This window comes from Myotis myotis, unplaced genomic scaffold, assembly GCF_014108235.1.
Source record: "Myotis myotis isolate mMyoMyo1 unplaced genomic scaffold, mMyoMyo1.p scaffold_m19_p_21, whole genome shotgun sequence".
NCBI classification, from domain to species: Eukaryota; Metazoa; Chordata; class Mammalia; order Chiroptera; family Vespertilionidae; genus Myotis; species Myotis myotis.
Genome location: NW_023416326.1, coordinates 4,681,360 through 4,699,504, shown reverse-complemented (window position 1 = coordinate 4,699,504; position 18,145 = coordinate 4,681,360). Strand labels below are relative to the sequence as shown.

Genomic DNA, 18,145 nt, shown 5'->3' with positions numbered 1-18,145 from the left:
GTTGGTGTGGCTCAGTTGATTTGAGTGTCATCCCGTGCACCAAACGGTCATGGGTTCAATTCCCGGTCCGGGCACACACCCAGGTTGCTGGTTTGATTCCCCAGTCAGTACTCCCTGTGGGACGCAACCAGTCCATGTTTCTCTCTCCCTCTTCCTTCCTATAAAAACAGCCCGGTGAGGATTAAAAGTAACGATCAGTTAGTGGCTGTTCTTTCTGTCTCTTCCAGCAATCTGGAGTGCCCTTAGCTAAAGGAACTTTGATTACCCACTGCTACAAAGATCTTGGATTCATGGATTTCATTTGCAGTTTGGTAACAAAATCTGTGAAGGTGAGTAGTATATTGTCTCATGAATGTATAATTCCATTAAACGGTCTCTTGCTCTGAATGGAGAAAACGTATTGGACCTTCCCCAGTAACTGGTGGTGGTTGGAGAAAGTTCCTTTTGTAAAAGACCCTCCTGTTCAGGAGTGTGAGCAGTGGGTCAGTCTTTCATCATAAAAGATGTTTTTCTACAAAAATTATTCCTTGCCAAGTTCTATTTATAATGATTGTGGAAACAGTTTAAAGAGACAGTCTAAAAATGTCAGGAAGGCTGTTCAGTCAGCCTTGTCACTTTTAATTGAACCGAGGAATCTGTGTATTTATTTAATGTTGCAGATGGTAAAAATTAAAATGTCACCCTGAGGGAGCTGAAGAGAGCTGTCTGTACATGTTTTAATACTTTTATTAAACTTGGCCTTTCACTCCTTAAATGTGTTTTGTTTGTGCTTTTGTTCCAGGTTTTTGCTGAGTATCCTGGGAGTTCAGCTCAGTTGAGGGTTCTCTTAACTTTTTATGCTTCTACCATCGTGTCTGCCTTGGTGACTGCTGAGAACATATCGGACAATATAGTTGCTAAGCTATTTCCATATGTCCAAAAGGTCGGCCCTGCTCAAGTGTATAGCAGATTATTTTGTACTTGAAGAGATGTTCTTGCTTTTAAATGTTTAACTTGGACATAAATGTTCTAAAATAGACAGTTTCGGATGGTTGATGAGATTTAACTTTTAGGTAAAAAGATGACCTCTTTTTATGGTCTTAAAAACCAGAGTAGGATCTTAATTAGGGCTTCTTAAAAAATAAATATTGGATATTTGGCCTTGCCAGTGTCTCCCAGATATACATGGTACAGGCTCTCATTATGTTTACACTAACTCCCGCTTCTCAGTGTCTCTGCTTCCCAGTTGCCTTGGTTCTGGCCACCATCCCAGCCCCTGGAAGTACTGCTTTCACTTCCCACCTTGTCCCAGATCATTGTCTTCACTCAGACACCGTTTCTGATTGAAGTCTCCCTTTCAGGGGTGGGAATTTGCATATAAAGAAGAGCTCCTTGGCTCCTAGCAGGATGTGTGGCGGGTGCTCCAGTGGGAGACCCTCTGAGATCCTCCTCTCGTCTGAGAGACTTGTCTTCTCTGTGTCCCTCAGGAAAGGGGTCAGCATCTTGATTTTTCACTTCTGAGGGGTGTGCATTAGGTAGTATTAATCTCCAGTTTATGGCATTTCTAACTTGTCAAGGTAAAGTGACATTTTAAGTAGGCTAAAATAATATATATATAGTTCATTATTTTTCCTTATATTTTAAAAAATATTTAGGGATTGAAATCATCTTTACCAGATTACAGAGCTGCAACGTATATGATAATATGTCAGATTTCTGTGAAAGTGACCATGGAAGATACCATCGTCAATTCATTGGCCTCACAGATCATCAAAACATTGACGAAAACCCCCTCTTTGATCAAGGAGGGACTGGGTTGCCTGATAGTGCTGCTGCAGAGGCAGAAGCCAGAGAGTCTGGGGAAAAAGTACGTACCCTCGAATTGAGAAATGATAATTAGATGTTATTTTGACGTTATTTTAAATCATTTTTTGTTTTTAAGATAAATTGCTATTTATTGTGTAACTTTTTAAGTCAACACGTTATGTACTTGTTTCTTCAAAGGCCATTTCCTCACTTGTGCAGTGTTCCTGATCTTATTAGAATACTGCATGGGATTTCTGAAACATACGACATCAGTCCTCTTCTGCGGTACATGCTTCCGCATCTGGTCGTCTCCATCATTAATCACGTTACAGGTACGTGGTTGCAATTTTATGTATCAGAACGTGTTTTCTAATATTTAATTCTCTTAAAATAGGAGCCATGCCTGTGCTCAGACCTTTTCTTTTTAAATAGATTTTTATTAATTTCAGAGAGTCAGGGAGCGGGAGAGATAGAAACATCAATGATGAGAAGGAATCATTTATTGGCTGCCTCCTGCACGCCCCCTACCTGCAACCCGGGCATGTGCCTTGACTGAAAATCAAACCAGGACCTCCTGGTTCAATCAGACTGGGAGCTCATCTTTAAAAGGCACAATAGGCCAACAGTCAACCACTGAGCCATGCTGACCTGGCTAATTGTTTTGTTTTATTATTATTGGTTGTTGTTCATCTTTTTCTGTGCCTAACTTATAAATTAAACTTTATCACAGGTATGTTTGTATAGAAAAAAAACATTGAATATATAGTGTTCAGTACCATCCAAGGTTTCAGGCATCCACTGGGGGTCTTCAGACATAGTCTCCATGGAAGGTTTAATGAGATCTAGGTTCAGGTCCCAACTTCAACTATTTGTAATGAGATCTGGAGAAAGACTGTATTTTTTGGATTTCTCTTTCATTAAAGAGCTAGGCATGATCATTCTTTTTATAAAAGTACATAGAACTTCAGATAAAGGATAAATGAGGGTAGTTTAGATGCAGAAATGCTTTGAATAATATAAATGACAAAATATGTGAAAGACAATTTTGAAAATGGATTTTTAAAATACCCCAAAAAAGTGAGTTTTAGTGTACATGTTTTAAAGTTATTCCTATAGGAAAGTTTCTGCTCTAAGTGAATATAATAGTATAAGCATGCAAAAATCATTTCCCCGATCAATTTTAACTTGTCATATATATTAAGGAGAAGAAACTGAAGGGATTGATGGTCAAATCTACAAGAAACACTTGGAAGCTATACTTACACACATATCACTGAAGAACAACTTAGACCATTTGTTGGCTAGGTAAGTGGTTATTTCTAACATGCCTTTGATTTGTATTTTCATAAGTATTTAGTCCAGTAATTGTGACAACAGAAAAAGTAATTTCTCTTGCTTATCTTTAGTGCTTATACCTGATCATGAAAAGTTAATAGTTAAGCTAAATTTGGGTTATAGCTTCATGTAAATTGTATCTGTTTAGTTTCCTAAACTTAAAGGGACTAAAATGCCTGAAACAATTGGTATTCAGTAACTATCACCTAGAAGCTTCCTATTAAGGATTGATATCAAGTGAAAGTTATTTCTTCCTTTTCTGTAAAAATAGTTCAGTTTCCCATTTCTTTTCTTGTTTAAAGGGCAGCTTGATAGAGTGCAAAGAATGTAGGCATAGCGATGAGATGCGGACTTGAACCCTGCCCCTGTCCTTCCCAGGAGAGCAGGGTAGGCAGTTCTGGAGGCCAGGCTGCCCAGATCTAGGTTTGCCCTGTGTGACATGGGCCCCGTGCCCACGTGCCGGTGTGTCCTCATTCCTGCTCTTGCTCCCAGCACTGGCTTGTGAATGGAAGGGGAGTGTGCACGTAAAGTCATTGGGAGCTTGGGCTGTGGAATCAGACTGGGAGCTCATCTTTGAAAGGAGTAGTGGGGCTCACCAGGGCAGCGGCTGTGTCTGGTCTTGTTTGACATCAGGCAGGTTATAGGGCTTCTAGCCCTGGTGTTGTACCTGTGAAATAAGTAGTTTTCTACCTGGAGGTGATGAGAGTTAGAGATAATATTCCTAAACCACCTAGGACATGGTAGGTACTCACACAGTAACTCTCATGTCTGCTAATACTGGCTTTGTTTTGCAGCCTTCTTTTTGAAGAGTATATTTCATATAATTCACAGGAAGAAATCGATCCTAATAAAGCATCTTTGCTTAATGAACAGTTTCTTCCACTTATCAGACTTTTAGAAAGCAAGTAAGTTTTGTGTCTTCATGCCTCTTGTTTTGTTAATGTGTGCCTCTTGCTTCATTTTAATATAGTAAATGAGTTGTAAAGAGCCTGTCTTTTTTTTCCCCTTTCAGGAAGGGACAGTATAGGATTTAAATATATTTCAAATATTAGAGGATAATTTTTTTATTGAGAGACTTTTTTTGTTGTAGTAAATCACAGGAACAAATTTGGTCGCTATCACTTGGTTTTACATATTTTAGCTGTTAAAGTTTTAGTCTCAATCGGTAATTTTAAAACTTTTATTTATGCCTTTGATACATATAGGGTACGTGTGGTTCATAACTTTGTATTATTTTTTATGTGAATTAACTCTTTGAATTTCTTCTCAGATATCCTAGAACGTTAGATGTTGTCTTAGAGGAACACCTAAAGCAAATTACAGACCTAAAAAAACAAGAACTTTTTCACCAATTTATCTCTCTTTCTACAAGTGGAGGGAAGTACCAGGTGAGTTTTTCTTCAGAGGAATTGAGGCAGTTCGGGCTATATCTGTGTGAGTGTTTGGAGAACTCAGGAGGAAATGGGCTATTTCACTCCTCTCTTTGGAGTGTTTTATGGAGAGAAGAGATTTTACAGTTTTGCCTAGTTATTGAAGTAAGGCTGTGAGGCAGGGATTGAATACCAGGAGAAAAGTACGGGACTTGAACTGAATGTGGTCCTTATTTCAGGAAACTTAGTGTTTGGAAATTCTGTATATGATGCTCAGTAGTAGTCACCAAAGGGTGGCCTCACTCAGGTTGTAGTGTCCTAACCTTTCCCCTCTGTCTGCACTTTCCATGTGGTGCAGTCACCCAGGGAGGCTAAGTCATTGATGAGAAAAAAGGAGGTGGACTTTTATTTCATGATCAAGTTAGAACTTCAGAAGTTTTCTGGTGATTCATCCTAAATCTTTATACTAGAAGTTAAACATTTAAGCAGCTCTTATAATTAGCCTTGAAAATAAATATTATCAAGAGACATCATTGTTGGTTTTTCTGCCTCATAATTAGACTTTCATCTTTCATTTTCAAATCTTAGCTTGGTATACAGATTTCTTTAGTCTAATTACATAAGTGAAGTAGGTTGATAATTTGAGTGTTATTATTGTGTCATTTAGAGGAATTGCATCTGTCTTCAGTGATCAGTTTTTTTAGTTTAATTTTCATTAAGGTGTTAATATAATGACTTACCTCAGGTGTTTTTCACTTTGGAATCTATAATAATAAAAGCGTAATATGCTAATCAGACCAGACATCCTTCTGGATGTCCTTCTATCCTTCCTGACGAAGCCAGGGCTTCAAGGGAAGCCTGGGTCCCGGGTGCAGAGGGAAGCCGGTGCTGGCAGCCGGGGGAAGGAAGGCCTACTCTTGCACGAATTTCATGCATCAGGCCTCTAGTCATATATACAAAGTACACAAAATTACTTCATTGAGTTACTAAGTTAAACCTACATTTAGGCAAGCATACAGGAAATCATAGCTTTAACAACACAAATTTTTTCGTCTGTTATAAGCCATACCATGTTCTGGAGACAAAGGTTTTGCTTTCCTTTTTGGTTTCTGAAATTGGACAGTCGTTACTGAGTGTGTGGGGTGGTTTTCTCTGGTTTTTATTCTTGATCCTGTGCTGCTAGGATTTAGTGGTGAATCATTTGGTAATTGTGATGAATCCTTTAGTTTTTAGCAGATTCCAATACCTCCTTGATGCTCAGTCTGAATCACCCACTTGCCCCTGTGAGACTTCTGGCCGTTAATCATCTGAAAAATATCATGAAAACATCAAAGGTTGGTGTCAAATAGCTTTCATTTGTGATGTTTTTATCCTTACGGTGAACTCATCTCAAAAGGCCTTTTCGAGATTGTCTGGGTCAAGGCCAGTGTGCCCAGGGTGTTTGCGTTTGCATTCAGGGCAGAGCCTGTTGTCCATGGCTGTGTTCCGGAGAGCTTTCCACAGACCCAGCCTCCTTTCTGGTGTAAGTCTTACAAGGTTTTAGCAACAACTAAATTTTTTTTTCTCTCTTGCTCAGGAGAGTATCGATGAGTCTTTCATAAAAGAAGCTATTTTAACCCGATTAGGTGATGATAGTATAGACGTCGTTTTGTCGGCAATAAGTGCTTTTGAGGTGAGTGAATTTGTTGTTCTTTGAAATGCACATTTTTTTGGTAAATATTTTCCTGCCCTTCTTACCTGATTCTCTGCTGTAGGCAGGAATACATTTGAAAATTATTCTTCCATTGTAAATTTGTTCTCTCGAGAGCACAGACGTAAGCCTGGTTGGGGAGCTCATGAGAGTAATGATATTGCACTTTGTGAATTTTACCTTGGGGTTATGGGAAATTGGCTCGTGAATGCCACTTTTGAGAAATTGCTCTCATAGAATTTTAAAATTACACTAGGATTCCTGGGAGATAATTTGTAATTCATTATTTTTTGAAGGTCATTTAATAAGCACCGTATGTACTTAAAGCAAGTAAAAATTTATTCAGGATATTTCTTTCCCTAGATTTTCAAGAGCCACTTTAGTCCAGAAGTGACTGTTTCAAATCTTCTGAATCTCTTTCAAAGAGCAGAACTTTCAAAAAATAGAGCATGGTATGTATTCCTTTCTCCTCATATACTTTTAAATTGGTGAAATTCTTTTCTGTCTTTTTTAAATATATTTTTATTGATTTCAGAGAAGTAGGGACAGGGAGAGAGAGATAGAAACATCAGTGATGAGAGAGAATCATTGGCTGCCTCCTGCATGCCCCCTACTGGTGATCGAGCCCACAACCCGGGCATGTGCCCTGACTGGGAATGGAACTGTGACCTCTGGTTCATGCGTTGATGCTCAACCGCTAAGCTCCTTAGAAAAAGAGAACGTATTTGCAGGGTTTTGTATCCATTGTATTTAATTCTTAGCATGTAGTATGTGTTCAGAGAATTTTTGAACTCATGAATGAATTTCCTATTTCTAGTGGAGATAAGATATATATATAGTGATAAGTTTTATGTTATATTAACCTAATGTGATTTCTCAAAAAAAAAAAAAAGAGGCTTGACAGTTTAAAATTACTGTCCCAAATAATTCCTTTATTAGCATGGATTTTAAGTGATCATCCTGGCGTTTCTGAATAACGTATTTGATGCGGAGACGAGGATGTCCCTGGAGCTGGAACAATGTAATGATTTTTTGCTGAATTGAAGCGTCTAAGGTGTCTCTGAGCCAAACGTGCTTTTATATGTTTTAGGTATGAGGTCCTTGAGGGGGCAGCAGACATACTGATTAAAGAAGAGATGCTTAGTGGAAACGATGAGTTGGCAAACCAGGTGGTGGTGCATCTGCTTCCATTCATGATCATTGACAGTGATGACCTGGAGTCGGCCGAGACGAAACTCGCTATTTATTTATCCAAGTCAGGAATTTGCTCTCTGCACCCTGTGCTAAGAGGCTGGAAAGCAGGTGAGAAATTCAGTCGCTTTTTAGAAAAAATGAACAGATAACACTTTAAAAAGAAGATAAGTACAATTAAAAATTGGCTATACTTGTTATTTGAAATCATGTTTATTGTATGCCGGCAGGATTAAAAAATTTTTGCTGAGATAAAATATATACAATGAGAAAGAAACTGACTCACAAATTCAGAATTGTATAAAAGGAAAAATAAAAAGCAAACCTTTATAGGAAAATTGTAAAATTTTTCTTAGGTTCCTTACTCTACATGATTCTTTAGGTGAGTGTTGGTGGCATAAGGGCCCTGTGTTTAAATTTTTTTTTTTTTTTTTTACAGCTCTTGAAAATGTGATTAAAAGCACAAAATCCGCCAAACTAATTGGTATAGCAAATCAGAAGATGATTGAGTTGTTGGCTGACAATATAAATTCAGGGGCTCCTTCTTCAATGTTGAAGCTGGTATGTCTATTGTTCAAGTTCATCGCCCAGATTTCATTCCTGTAATCTTATTTGATTTTCCGTATTTACTTTACTAGATTCTTCTTTTTTTAATTTATTTTGTTAATAATAACTTTTGCATTCTTGAGTAATTTTTTTTGCTCTAGACATGTTTAGTGTTGTATCGTATATTTTGCAGATTGTTAAAAATCCTTAACATTTTATATAATTTATTTCATTGTGATTCCATATTGGACCAAAAAGAATAATATATACTTTTTCACTTCCTTTTTTCCCCCTCTCATTTAAAATATTAAGGTTATATTTTTGTTAAAATAGCAAAATATCTAAAGGAGGAGAAAATTTCTTTTGATGTAGTTTTAAAATACACCTTTGTAAAGGTATTTGGGTTTGTGATTTAAAAACATTTATCCAGTTGGCAAGTACAGTTATGTTCATTATAATTTCTGAAATTTATTATTTTTGTAATTACTTAGAAATTAGTACTTACTACTATTTTCACGTTTTATATTTGTCATCTGACTTGACATGCAAAACACAATACCTGGGTAGGCCTTAGGGAGAGCAAATTGGCTCAAACCAAGAGCGACCAGTAATGGACCCTGTCTGTTTTTGAAGGTGGAGGATTTAATCAGCGTTGGGGAAAAGGAGTCCTTTAGTCTGAAGCAGAAAGTGACTTTTCACGTGATCATGGCCGTGCTTGTCTCTTGCTGTTCATCTTCAAAAGGAACTCACTTTCCACTTGCGATAAGAGTCTTCAGTTTGCTGCAGAAAAAAATAAAGAAGCTGGAAAGTGTCCTGACTGCAGTGGTAAGGAGGCGCCGTGCCCGGGAAGCTGCGTGATGGGGAGCGGCAAGTGGCCTGGCCGTCAGGAGGCCCAGGTGCTGGCTGCTCGGGGCTGGAGAGAATGTGGAGCAGCCTTCGCAGCCGTAGAGCGTGGATCCGGTGCTTTCTTCCTTTGGCCGAAAATTCTAGATTTCAGGGTCGCAGTGTTGTGTCTGTGTCATCTTTACTGGGGAGTTAATTGGTTAGGCTGCGCCTGACTGCCTTTAGTGGTGGAGAATTCACTGGATGTGTCTGTGCTTGAACAAAAGACTCCTGGTGCTCCGTTTACTGACAATAGACCTTCTGTGTTTTATTAGACTTGGCTCTCGCTGTCTCTGGGTGTTCCTAAGTTACTAGTTTATATCTTTACTAAGTACCACATCTTGAGGTAATAGATTGCTTCTTTTGATATCTGCCCTAGACGGCAAGCCTCCAGCGTGCTTGGGTCTGGCGTGACCCTGTGCATTCCCACAGTGCTTGCTAGAACATTTTGGAACGGTTTGAGGCCTTGCCCTGCTGCATCCGGAGCAAGGTTATAGAAATTTCAGACAGTCGCAAAAAAAAAACACAAAAAAAAAACGACCAACAAAAACAAAAAGCAAATAAAAACAAAGCACAAAACAACAAAAATAAATAATATCTTCCCTATATAACAGTATTTTGTTAATTGTCCTCCAAACGAATTACATTTTTTTCACATTGACAGGTACCCTTAGGATTTTGTAAGTTCTGGTCATAGCCACAGATAGCTAAAGTTATGTAAACTGTAAAGGAATAAATCTTCACATTTTAAAAAGTTAGCGCAGGCAGGCCCTTTTTAACTTCTTTATTATCTTTTGTAAAAGTGCTATGGCCTGGACTGTATTTGTTCTCAGTGCAAAAGGGTGGACAAATTGAGTGTTTTCGATATATGTAGGGACGGTGATTTTCTGTTTCATATTTAATCCCCTTCCTGAGAGTCAGGAGCACCTTCTGGCTGTGGCAGCACATTGAGCCAAGAATTCACTGACGACTGTATCATGTGAGTCTGGCTTTGGACTCTTTTTGTCCAAGTTAACTACTCTACACGCGCCTGTGTGCAGCCTCTTGTCATTTTCCTGCACCTTTTTTCCTGCCTCCTTTTGGCATGTACAGTATAATTCCTAAAGACTGGCAGTTTGGTACTTGTTTAGAATCACCTGCAGGGGTGGAGATGTTACCATGTATCGTCTTCAGGTTGGCAGTAAAAATGTGAAAGGAGAACAGTCCATTTACGGATCTCCTCTTTCTGCTTAGAGAGGTGACATTTCATAAACACAATTTATATGGACCACGTTTGTTTTTAGAGGTGGCACTTTAAGAAAACGTAGGTAAAGTGAGGCCGTGGCTAACGCATTTCTGTCTTGTGAACATGTAGACCTCTTTAAAAACCTGATTCAAGTTATTCTCACCTAAATTCACATACAGACCGAAGTTCCCATATTATTCAGCCGCATACATCATTGCAGTCCACCTGTGGGCCTCTTTAAATCGGTGCTGTCTTTGCTTCCTTGCCATTTCAGGAAGTGCCCCCGGAATGGCATGCTGAGCTGGTGCTGGACAGAGGGATGCCAGTGCAGCTGTGGGCACATTACATCCAGCAGGTCCGCACTGCCCAGAGGATTGCCGTGGAGGACTCGGTGTTACTCCTGTTTTCGCTGAAAAACTTCATTCACGCACTGAAGGCGCCTAAATCCTTTCCTAAAGGTAGGACAAGGCGGGAATCATTTGAATGTGATACCCTGGGGAACGGAATTCTTGGAGCCACGACTGGGCTTGTGTTGAGTGAAAAGGCCCAGCAGCGTTCACATAAGTCACGCACGGTCTCTTTCGTCACGTACGTGTAGGCGGCGTGTGGTGGAACCCTGACCGCCTGGAGGAAGACGGCAGAGACTACCTGCGCTTGCTCATCGGTCTCTTCGAGATCATACTCGGTGGTGCCGACAGCACGCACTTCCGGGTGCTGATGAAGCTGTTGATGAAGGTGCGAGGCTCCTCTCAGGCGCACTCTCCCCTTTCAAGTAGTGCAGACATTCTAGTCATGACCGTTTGGAGTGAAAGCGGAAGTAGACTTGTAAACAGCAAAGAGCATTTGATGGTGAACACTGGCCTTGCCAAGCAGTGCTGTGATCAGGGCCCCAGTCAGGTTTGACCGAGACTGACATGGCCGCCTGCCTCCCGGTGGGCTAGGCCTGGTCACTTGTGTAATTAGTCTGCTTGGTGGGTTCGTGCCATTGCCCACGAGAAATTGATGTTCAGAAAGGTGATTGAGTATATTCAGAGTCACTCAGGGAAGAAACGTTGTCACAGCGCCAGTGACCTCTGTGCTGCCTGGGCCAGAGGTCAGTGCTTTGTTCTTGTCTGCCTGCCTCCTGAGCAGCGTTTGACACAGTGGACAGTGTTCACTCCGTCTTCACAGGACTTCCTGTGTGAGGCTTCCTGACACCCTTCTTCTCGCTGTTCTGCTTAGAGTACTCGATCGGTTTTTTGTTTGTTAAATGTGTTCAAGTGCAAGCCATAGCGAGTCCTCTGAATATCAGTCCTCTGAATTTATTTGCATACTTCCCAGTTTGCTAAACTACCAAATGTAGAATAAGTAAGGGTAAGTGGCTAGACAAAGCAAAATACTGTAATAAAGTATTTTTTTTTCTATAATTGTACACTAGGGAAAGGGACTAGGAACCAACCTATATTTAGTAAAATTTAAACTTCACTGTTTTGTTTTGTTTAATTTAGGTACATCTAGAAGATGTTTCTCAGTTATTCAAGTTCCTTTCTGTTGTATGGACCTATGGGTCTAGCCTTTCAAACCCACTGAGCTGCTGCGTGAAGACAGCGCTACAGACGCAGGCCCTGTACATGGGCTGTGCAGTGCTGACCTCGCAGAAGCCCCAGAGCAAAGCGCAGCTGGCCTCCATGTCTTCCCCAGGTACTTGGGAGCGTTGTCACGTCCTGTTGTGACTCCTCTTCAGCCTTCTCTGTAGGTGGTATGTGTGGGTTGTCGTTTAGAGAATTCCTTTTTTGTAGATTTGAAATAGAGCATTTGCATGTTCCGCCCCCCCCCCAACTAAATAGACTATCTGTTTACTTCTAAGTATTGCTTTTAAGTTACAAAGGTCAATTGCAAAATCTCACTAAAACAAATGATAGAAGTGATAGGTGATGAATCCAAACCATCATAATATAATTCACTGGTGTTGCTCAGTGGATAGAGCCTCGGCCTGCAGACTGAAGGCCCCAGGTTCAATTCCAACCAAGGGGAAGTAAAGTCACAATAAACATCAATTCAGGACAAAATCTTTGTAAAGCACGATGCACTAATGGGTGGCTTCCTCCACACAACTGTACAGGGTTGTGTATATAGGGGTGTTTGCAGCAGTTTTAATGCAAAAAGTCTAGAAATCTAAACTTTCTCCAGTGAGGTACTAGTTTTAAACATACGGAAAATCAGGGAAGACCTGTACGATTTAAAAAGAATGATTTTAGTTTTGTGTGGAAAACACTCCCAGCATGTTTTGCAGTTTCTGCAGAACAGTGTATCTACACTGTGCTCTCATTTGTGTACTTTCCAAAGAATTTACCAGCACCTGTCTAACATTTTTCTAGAATACCAGATACAGTGAATGGTCTTTGGAGAGGGAGTGTGAGTTGGGAGTAAAACTTCTCATCATGTACTCTGGGGTACTATTTAAATGTTATACTGTTTTCTGTCTTTAAATTGTTATTTACATTTTTTTCCCCTTTGGTTTCAGTAGTGGCATCTCTTCTCCTTAACCTGGGGAGCCCCATAAAGGAAGTGCGGAGGGCGGCTGTTCACTGTCTGCAGGCCCTTGGGGGCGTGGCCTCCCAGTTGCACCTGGTGATTGAGCACGTGACTCCCAAAGCAGAGGAGGTCACCTCAGATGCCTCCTACGTCATCCAGGTAGCTCACCCGCACAGGAGGCTGCGTGTGCGCGCACTTGTGTCCACCTGAGTGGTTTCCTCCGCTCTTGACTTGCTTTGTAAGGATTTTGAGTTTAGTCTCTGAATTTAGAAACTGATATGTCAATATTTGCACATCTTCCTCCCCCATTTTCTAAAGATAGCTGCTAGAAGACAAGTGCCTGGCTTTTGAGAGTAAGCTAAGGGGCGCCAATGTCTTTTCCTGTTAAGGTTTCAGGGGAAATGAAAAATGACCCTCCATAATTAGTACATTTAACCTTATAGTTCCTTAACTCTTCTTTGCCAATTTTCTTCTTGGTTCCCTAGGATTTGGCTACTTTATTTGAGGAACTCCAGAGAGAGAAAAAACTGAAGTCTCATCAGAAGTTGTCTGAAACTTTGAAAAACCTGCTTTACTGTGTATCTAGTTGCCCATCTTATGTTGCCAAAGATCTGCTGAAAGTGCTTCAGGGGGTCAACAGTGAGGTGGGTGCAGTGAGTGGCCCGGATGCCATGGGGTGTCACAGCACGTCACCGTAGCACGCCTGCTCCGGCGAGGCCGGCAGAGTCACATGCACGCCTTCAGAATGAACGTTCTCTTACTCATTTGGGGAGGGAAGCATCGTGATGGGGAAAAATACATGGGAAACCAAAAGCACATATTGGTGCATTTCTTCCCGTTTTAAAGTTGTGTGTTATCCCTGTCGAATCGCTGACTTGATTTTACATGAGCTTTAAAGTCACAGGGGGAAACCCCTGGAGGTGCGCGCTGCAGAAAAGCTTGGGTTGAGTCTGTGCTTCCGGTGAAAATCCTCCACGAGGTGATATATTCAGGCATTCCAAACCATTTGCTCACTTTTTAAAGTTGTACACTTTCCGGGTGGAAATCCACAGCTTTCATTATGTTGTCAAGGAAACCTGTGGTACAGAAGCGGGGTTCCAGGGCCTTGTTGATGTGACGGGGTGTGCTGCTCTCGCCACTCCCTCGTCCTGGTGTCCAAGTGCCTGTGCTCCTCCAGCTTCGGACTGACTGCAAGTGGAGACGTACTAACGGGTGGAATAGTACATCTGACTGTATTTTCCTGGTGGGAACAAACATGGCATTTATCAGCTCTGTGTCATCCCGGGTGTAGTTTAAACAGGAATTGACCATCTTACTCTATAAAGAACCAAGTAGTGAAAATGTAGGCCCTGCAGGGCATACAGTCTTGTACAGCTGCTCAGCTCTGCCTTCTGTTGCTGTGGTAGTGGAGACAGTATGTGAGCAGATGGGCCCAGAAGCCATATTTTGCTGGCATTAGTTAAAGCCTTCACGTACATAATTTGCATTAATATTAATTATACCAAGCTGGAAACACTTAGGGAAAGGTGCAGTGTTTTAGAAAAAGCTAAAATTTATGTTTATAATCTAAAACTTCAGTTTTGTTTGTATTTCCTGTTTTCAGAAAGTCTTCGGACACTCAGGTTTCTTCATTGATCCCTGAAGGGTAGAGCTTTTTGACCATCCATTGTAGACTAAGCTATAGAAGGGGCCTGAGTACTTAATTGGGTTAACAGTCATCCCATGTCCCAGAGGACATCAGTATTGAGGGGTTTTCTCCAGGCTAAGCTCCCAGTCTTCCAACAGGATGTCTTTGCAGATCTTTGTTCAAGCAAGAAAACATGGACCAGTGTGGTAACTGTTTACTAATCAACTTTCCGCACTTCAGATGGTGCTTGCTCAGCTCTTGCCTATGGCAGAGCAACTGCTAGAAAAGATCCACAAGGAGCCCTCGGCTGTCCTGAAAGACGAGGCCACTGTTTTGCATCTCATTTTGGGAAAATATAATGAATATTCAGCTTCTCTGTTACATAAGGACCCAAAGAGTTTAGATATCTTCATAAAAGCTGTGCACACCACGGAGGAACTTTTTACGGGCATGCCATCCGTTCAGATTACAGCCCTCGAAAAGGTCAGTGACTTCTTTCAGAAACGAAGGCACATTCAAGCTTTTAAAAATGTGTGATGTTTTACTTGGAGAAGATGAACTGGACTGGACATGTTTTAAAGGAATATGATTTGTTTGACCCACTTTGCAAAACGATGTACATGGGTCATTAAAAAATACTGCATTTTAACTGTCAAAATTGGGAACAATTTTACATTTGTAAGAGAATGATGTAAAGAATGTTTTACCCCTGACCAGTTTGGCTCAGTGGATAGAGCATCAGCCTGGGGACTGAAGGGTCCCAGGTTCGATTCCGGTCAAGGGCATGTACCTGGGTTGCGGGCGCGTCCCCAGTATGGGGTGTGCAGGAGGCAGCTGATCGATGTTTCTCTCACATCTATGTTTCTAACGCTCTATCCCTCTCCCTTCCTCTCTGTAAAAAATCAATAAAATATATATTAAAAAAAAAGAATGTTTTAGGGATTCAAGTTCGTTCATTGAGCTCAATGGCCTTTTTCTTTTTTTTTTTAACCTTTAGGTTACAAAGCCATTTTTTGCTGCTGTATCAGATGAAAAAGTTCAGCAGAAGCTTTTGTGCACATTGTTTGACTTACTGGTGAACTGTAAAAATTCCCATTGTGCTCAGACTGTTAGCAGTGTTTTTAAAGGGGTAAGTTGTTTGTTCATGTTTGTTCTCTTCCATGTAACACCATGTTGAAGCATCCTCCGTGTACAGTGCTTTTAGAATGTCCAATGTTACCGTTACCAAAATCCACAGAAAAGGCAGTCAGAGAGAAGTGCTAAATCAGAATTAGAAATCTTCACTGTTGTTTTTAGCGTCTGAAATATTTATGGTTTTAACCAGGTAGCAAGTGTGTGTTAGTTGGAGTTTACTGGTGTTAGAGGGGATCTGCTTGTTGGAATGGGTGGTGGCCGGGTGCTCACCTAGCAACAGCTCATTCTGCCTAACTTCAATGTTGTCTAATGATGCGTGTGGAGTGACGTTGAGAGCTTGCGTGCTGGTTTGTGTGTCCACTGAGACCCAGCATATGTCAGAATAAGCACTAATTACCCCGTTGTTGGAAGTCACATGCTCAGAGGGTAAGAGCCTGGGTAGCCCTAGTGTCTGCGCTCAGCATTCTCAGAAATTACCGTGTATTTACTCAGATTTCTAAGGCAAATTAAGTGAAACAAATTAAGGTACAGAGCAGTGTGTGCCATATGCTCCTGTTTGTTTTATTCGTTCCATTTTTACACCGCTGTCAGCATACGGGAAGTTTTCAAAGGAATACGTAAGAGTCGTTAGTGGTGTTTGCCTTTGGGGTTTGGCCTGGGCTCCAGAGTCATAGGGAGACATAAAAGCGAACGGAGATGTTCACTGCATCGCTTTCAGTCAACATTCACTGCTTTAATTTTATCCTGTGAGGTATGGCATCAACATTTTTTCACGTTTCAGATTTCCGTCAACGCTGAGCAAGTCAGAATAGAACTGGAGCCACCAGATAAAACAAAGTCCTTGGGCACAATTCAGCAAACAAGAAGGCAGAAGATGCAGCAGAAGTAAGCTGTGACTGCAGGGAGCATGCTGCTCCAGGCCTTGACTGTGACAAAACCGTTGTGATTTTTCCATACCCTCAATTTGGCATCATCAGGTGTATTTACTCTTAGCGCTAATAGTATTTGCTTTTCCAACTTTTTGTCACATCTGTTTCCCAGGAAATCACAAGACCTGGAATCTGTTCAGGACGTTGGAGGTTCTTACTGGCAAAGAGTAACCCTCATCCTGGAACTACTGCAGCACAAAAAGAAGCTCAAAGACCCCCAGATCCTGATCCCAATGCTCTTCAACCTGCTGTCGAGGTAACGGTCCTGCCTTTGGTCCAGGAGAGAAGGGGATTCTGATTCCTCCTCACCTTATTTTACTTCCCGCTCTTCTTTCTCTTGCCTCGCTGGTCTGTAAAGTAGAGCAAGTTAAGAACTGTTGTAGAAAGACGAAAAGGATGGTTTAGGACCCATTGCCAGTGCCCACGCTGACCTTCATCCTGGGCTGTGTAGTAGGTGGCTACCTGCCTTGCAGTCCACTTTCTCCTTTCAATGCCGTGTCCCCGGGGCAGCATTGCTTGTATTTAAAGATACAAGGCCCCATCCACTCTATATTTTAGGTGTAAATTATTAGATAGAGAGCCATAGCGAGTGCCATTGAATTGTGGGCGTGTTTTTTCATCTAAAAGGCAAATCAATTCTAAGATTCTACACAGGGTGATGGAAAGTGCAGTAGGGAGGAGAGGTAATTTGACATAAGCACCTGCCTGTATGAGAAGTTAGAATTCGAAATCTTCCAGCCTGTGTATAGACTTGATGTTTAATGTTAACGTCCTAGTCATTCCTTATTGAACATGTGTGCTGGACAGTGGTCATGGGTTGTCACTGACTGACATGATTCAGCTCTCACATCCCGTCCTCTTCCGGATCCTGCAGGTGCTTAGAGCCTTTGCCTCTGGAGCAGGGGAACATGGAGTACACCAAACAGCTAATTCTCAGCTGTTTGCTCAACATCTGCCAAAAGCTCTCTCCAGACGGCGGCAAAATACCAAAAGGTATGTGCGTGCTTCGTTGGAGGGGAGGGTGGGAGATTGTCCACCTCCGGTAGGACCGCGCCTGCCACCTACAGCTTGTGTACCTCTCCCCACCGCAGACGTTCTGGACGAGGAGAAGTTCAACGTGGAGTTGATCGTGCAGTGCATCCGCGTCTCGGAGATGCCTCAGACCCACCACCACGCCCTCCTACTTCTGGGGACTGTGGCCGGGATATTTCCTGTAAGTACGCATGGTGTGGGGCTTCCACGGGTATTCCCGGTGCTTCCGTCTTCCCTGGACAGGCTCGTGGGTGCCAAGTGGTGTCTTGTGGGTTTTGCATTTCCCTAATAACTAATGAGGTTGAGCCTCTTTCCATGGGTGCATGGATGTTTGTTTACCTTTGGAGAAATGTCTTTTTAAATCCTTGGCACATTTTAAAACTGAGTTTTTTTCTCTTATTGCTGAGGTATAATGAATCATTGATACTTGATTTGTTTAAAATTGAAAGTGTTGAAAAATGTCTTTTCTTTCAGGATAAAGTTCTACACAATATTATGTCTATCTTTACATTTATGGGAGCCAACGTCATGCGTCTAGATGATACTTACAGTTTTCAAGTTATTAACAAGACAGTGAAAATGGTTATTCCGGCACTTATTCAGGTGAGCTGTCTTTATACCATTGGTAGTATCATTTTCTACAGTTTTTAAAATTTTGTATAATATGAACTTCGAGTAGCAGTAAACGAGTGACATTTACCAGCCTTGCTAAAATGCTCAGGTATTAGTGCCTCTTAAATTGTAGACAATGAAGCTAAGAAGTAATCTTGAAAATTATGTCTTTTCCAAAATATGAATAAATATGCATTCTACAAGGATATAACTACGAAAGTGCCTTGACTTTATTCTGACAAAGTGAATTTACATTTACTGTGTATTTCAGGA

General features: G+C 41.2%; 1 protein-coding gene and 1 non-coding gene across 6 annotated transcripts in view; both read left to right on the top strand.

The window, feature by feature from the left end:
• The window catches only part of HEATR1 (HEAT repeat containing 1), a 34,746-nt gene that overhangs the window by 4,469 nt on the left and 12,132 nt on the right, over positions 1-18,145 (top strand). For 4 of the 5 annotated variants that reach the window (XR_004974995.1, XM_036354557.1, XM_036354554.1 and 1 more), the window contains 25 exons: positions 228-329; positions 782-922; positions 1,635-1,846; positions 1,984-2,117; positions 2,988-3,090; positions 3,915-4,025; positions 4,391-4,508; positions 5,717-5,824; positions 6,067-6,162; positions 6,544-6,632; positions 7,271-7,482; positions 7,811-7,932; positions 8,551-8,742; positions 10,299-10,482; positions 10,623-10,759; positions 11,512-11,704; positions 12,528-12,697; positions 13,024-13,182; positions 14,406-14,648; positions 15,163-15,294; positions 16,081-16,184; positions 16,341-16,484; positions 17,103-17,221; positions 17,320-17,441; positions 17,735-17,863. Coding sequence is in view for 4 of the 5 variants with exons in the window: in XM_036354557.1 (XP_036210450.1) it covers positions 228-329; positions 782-922; positions 1,635-1,846; positions 1,984-2,117; positions 2,988-3,090; positions 3,915-4,025; positions 4,391-4,508; positions 5,717-5,824; positions 6,067-6,162; positions 6,544-6,632; positions 7,271-7,482; positions 7,811-7,932; positions 8,551-8,742; positions 10,299-10,482; positions 10,623-10,759; positions 11,512-11,704; positions 12,528-12,697; positions 13,024-13,182; positions 14,406-14,648; positions 15,163-15,294; positions 16,081-16,184; positions 16,341-16,484; positions 17,103-17,221; positions 17,320-17,441; positions 17,735-17,863 (3,576 nt within the window). In the remaining variant the exon portion in view is untranslated. The remainder of the gene's footprint in view (positions 1-227; positions 330-781; positions 923-1,634; positions 1,847-1,983; positions 2,118-2,987; positions 3,091-3,914; positions 4,026-4,390; positions 4,509-5,716; positions 5,825-6,066; positions 6,163-6,543; positions 6,633-7,270; positions 7,483-7,810; positions 7,933-8,550; positions 8,743-10,298; positions 10,483-10,622; positions 10,760-11,511; positions 11,705-12,527; positions 12,698-13,023; positions 13,183-14,405; positions 14,649-15,162; positions 15,295-16,080; positions 16,185-16,340; positions 16,485-17,102; positions 17,222-17,319; positions 17,442-17,734; positions 17,864-18,145) is intronic. The other variant, XM_036354556.1, reaches the window with a different exon arrangement.
• On the top strand, positions 9,180-9,311 carry LOC118678995. The gene has a single exon (XR_004975089.1). It is a non-coding gene; the product is annotated as a small nucleolar RNA SNORA9 (small nucleolar RNA).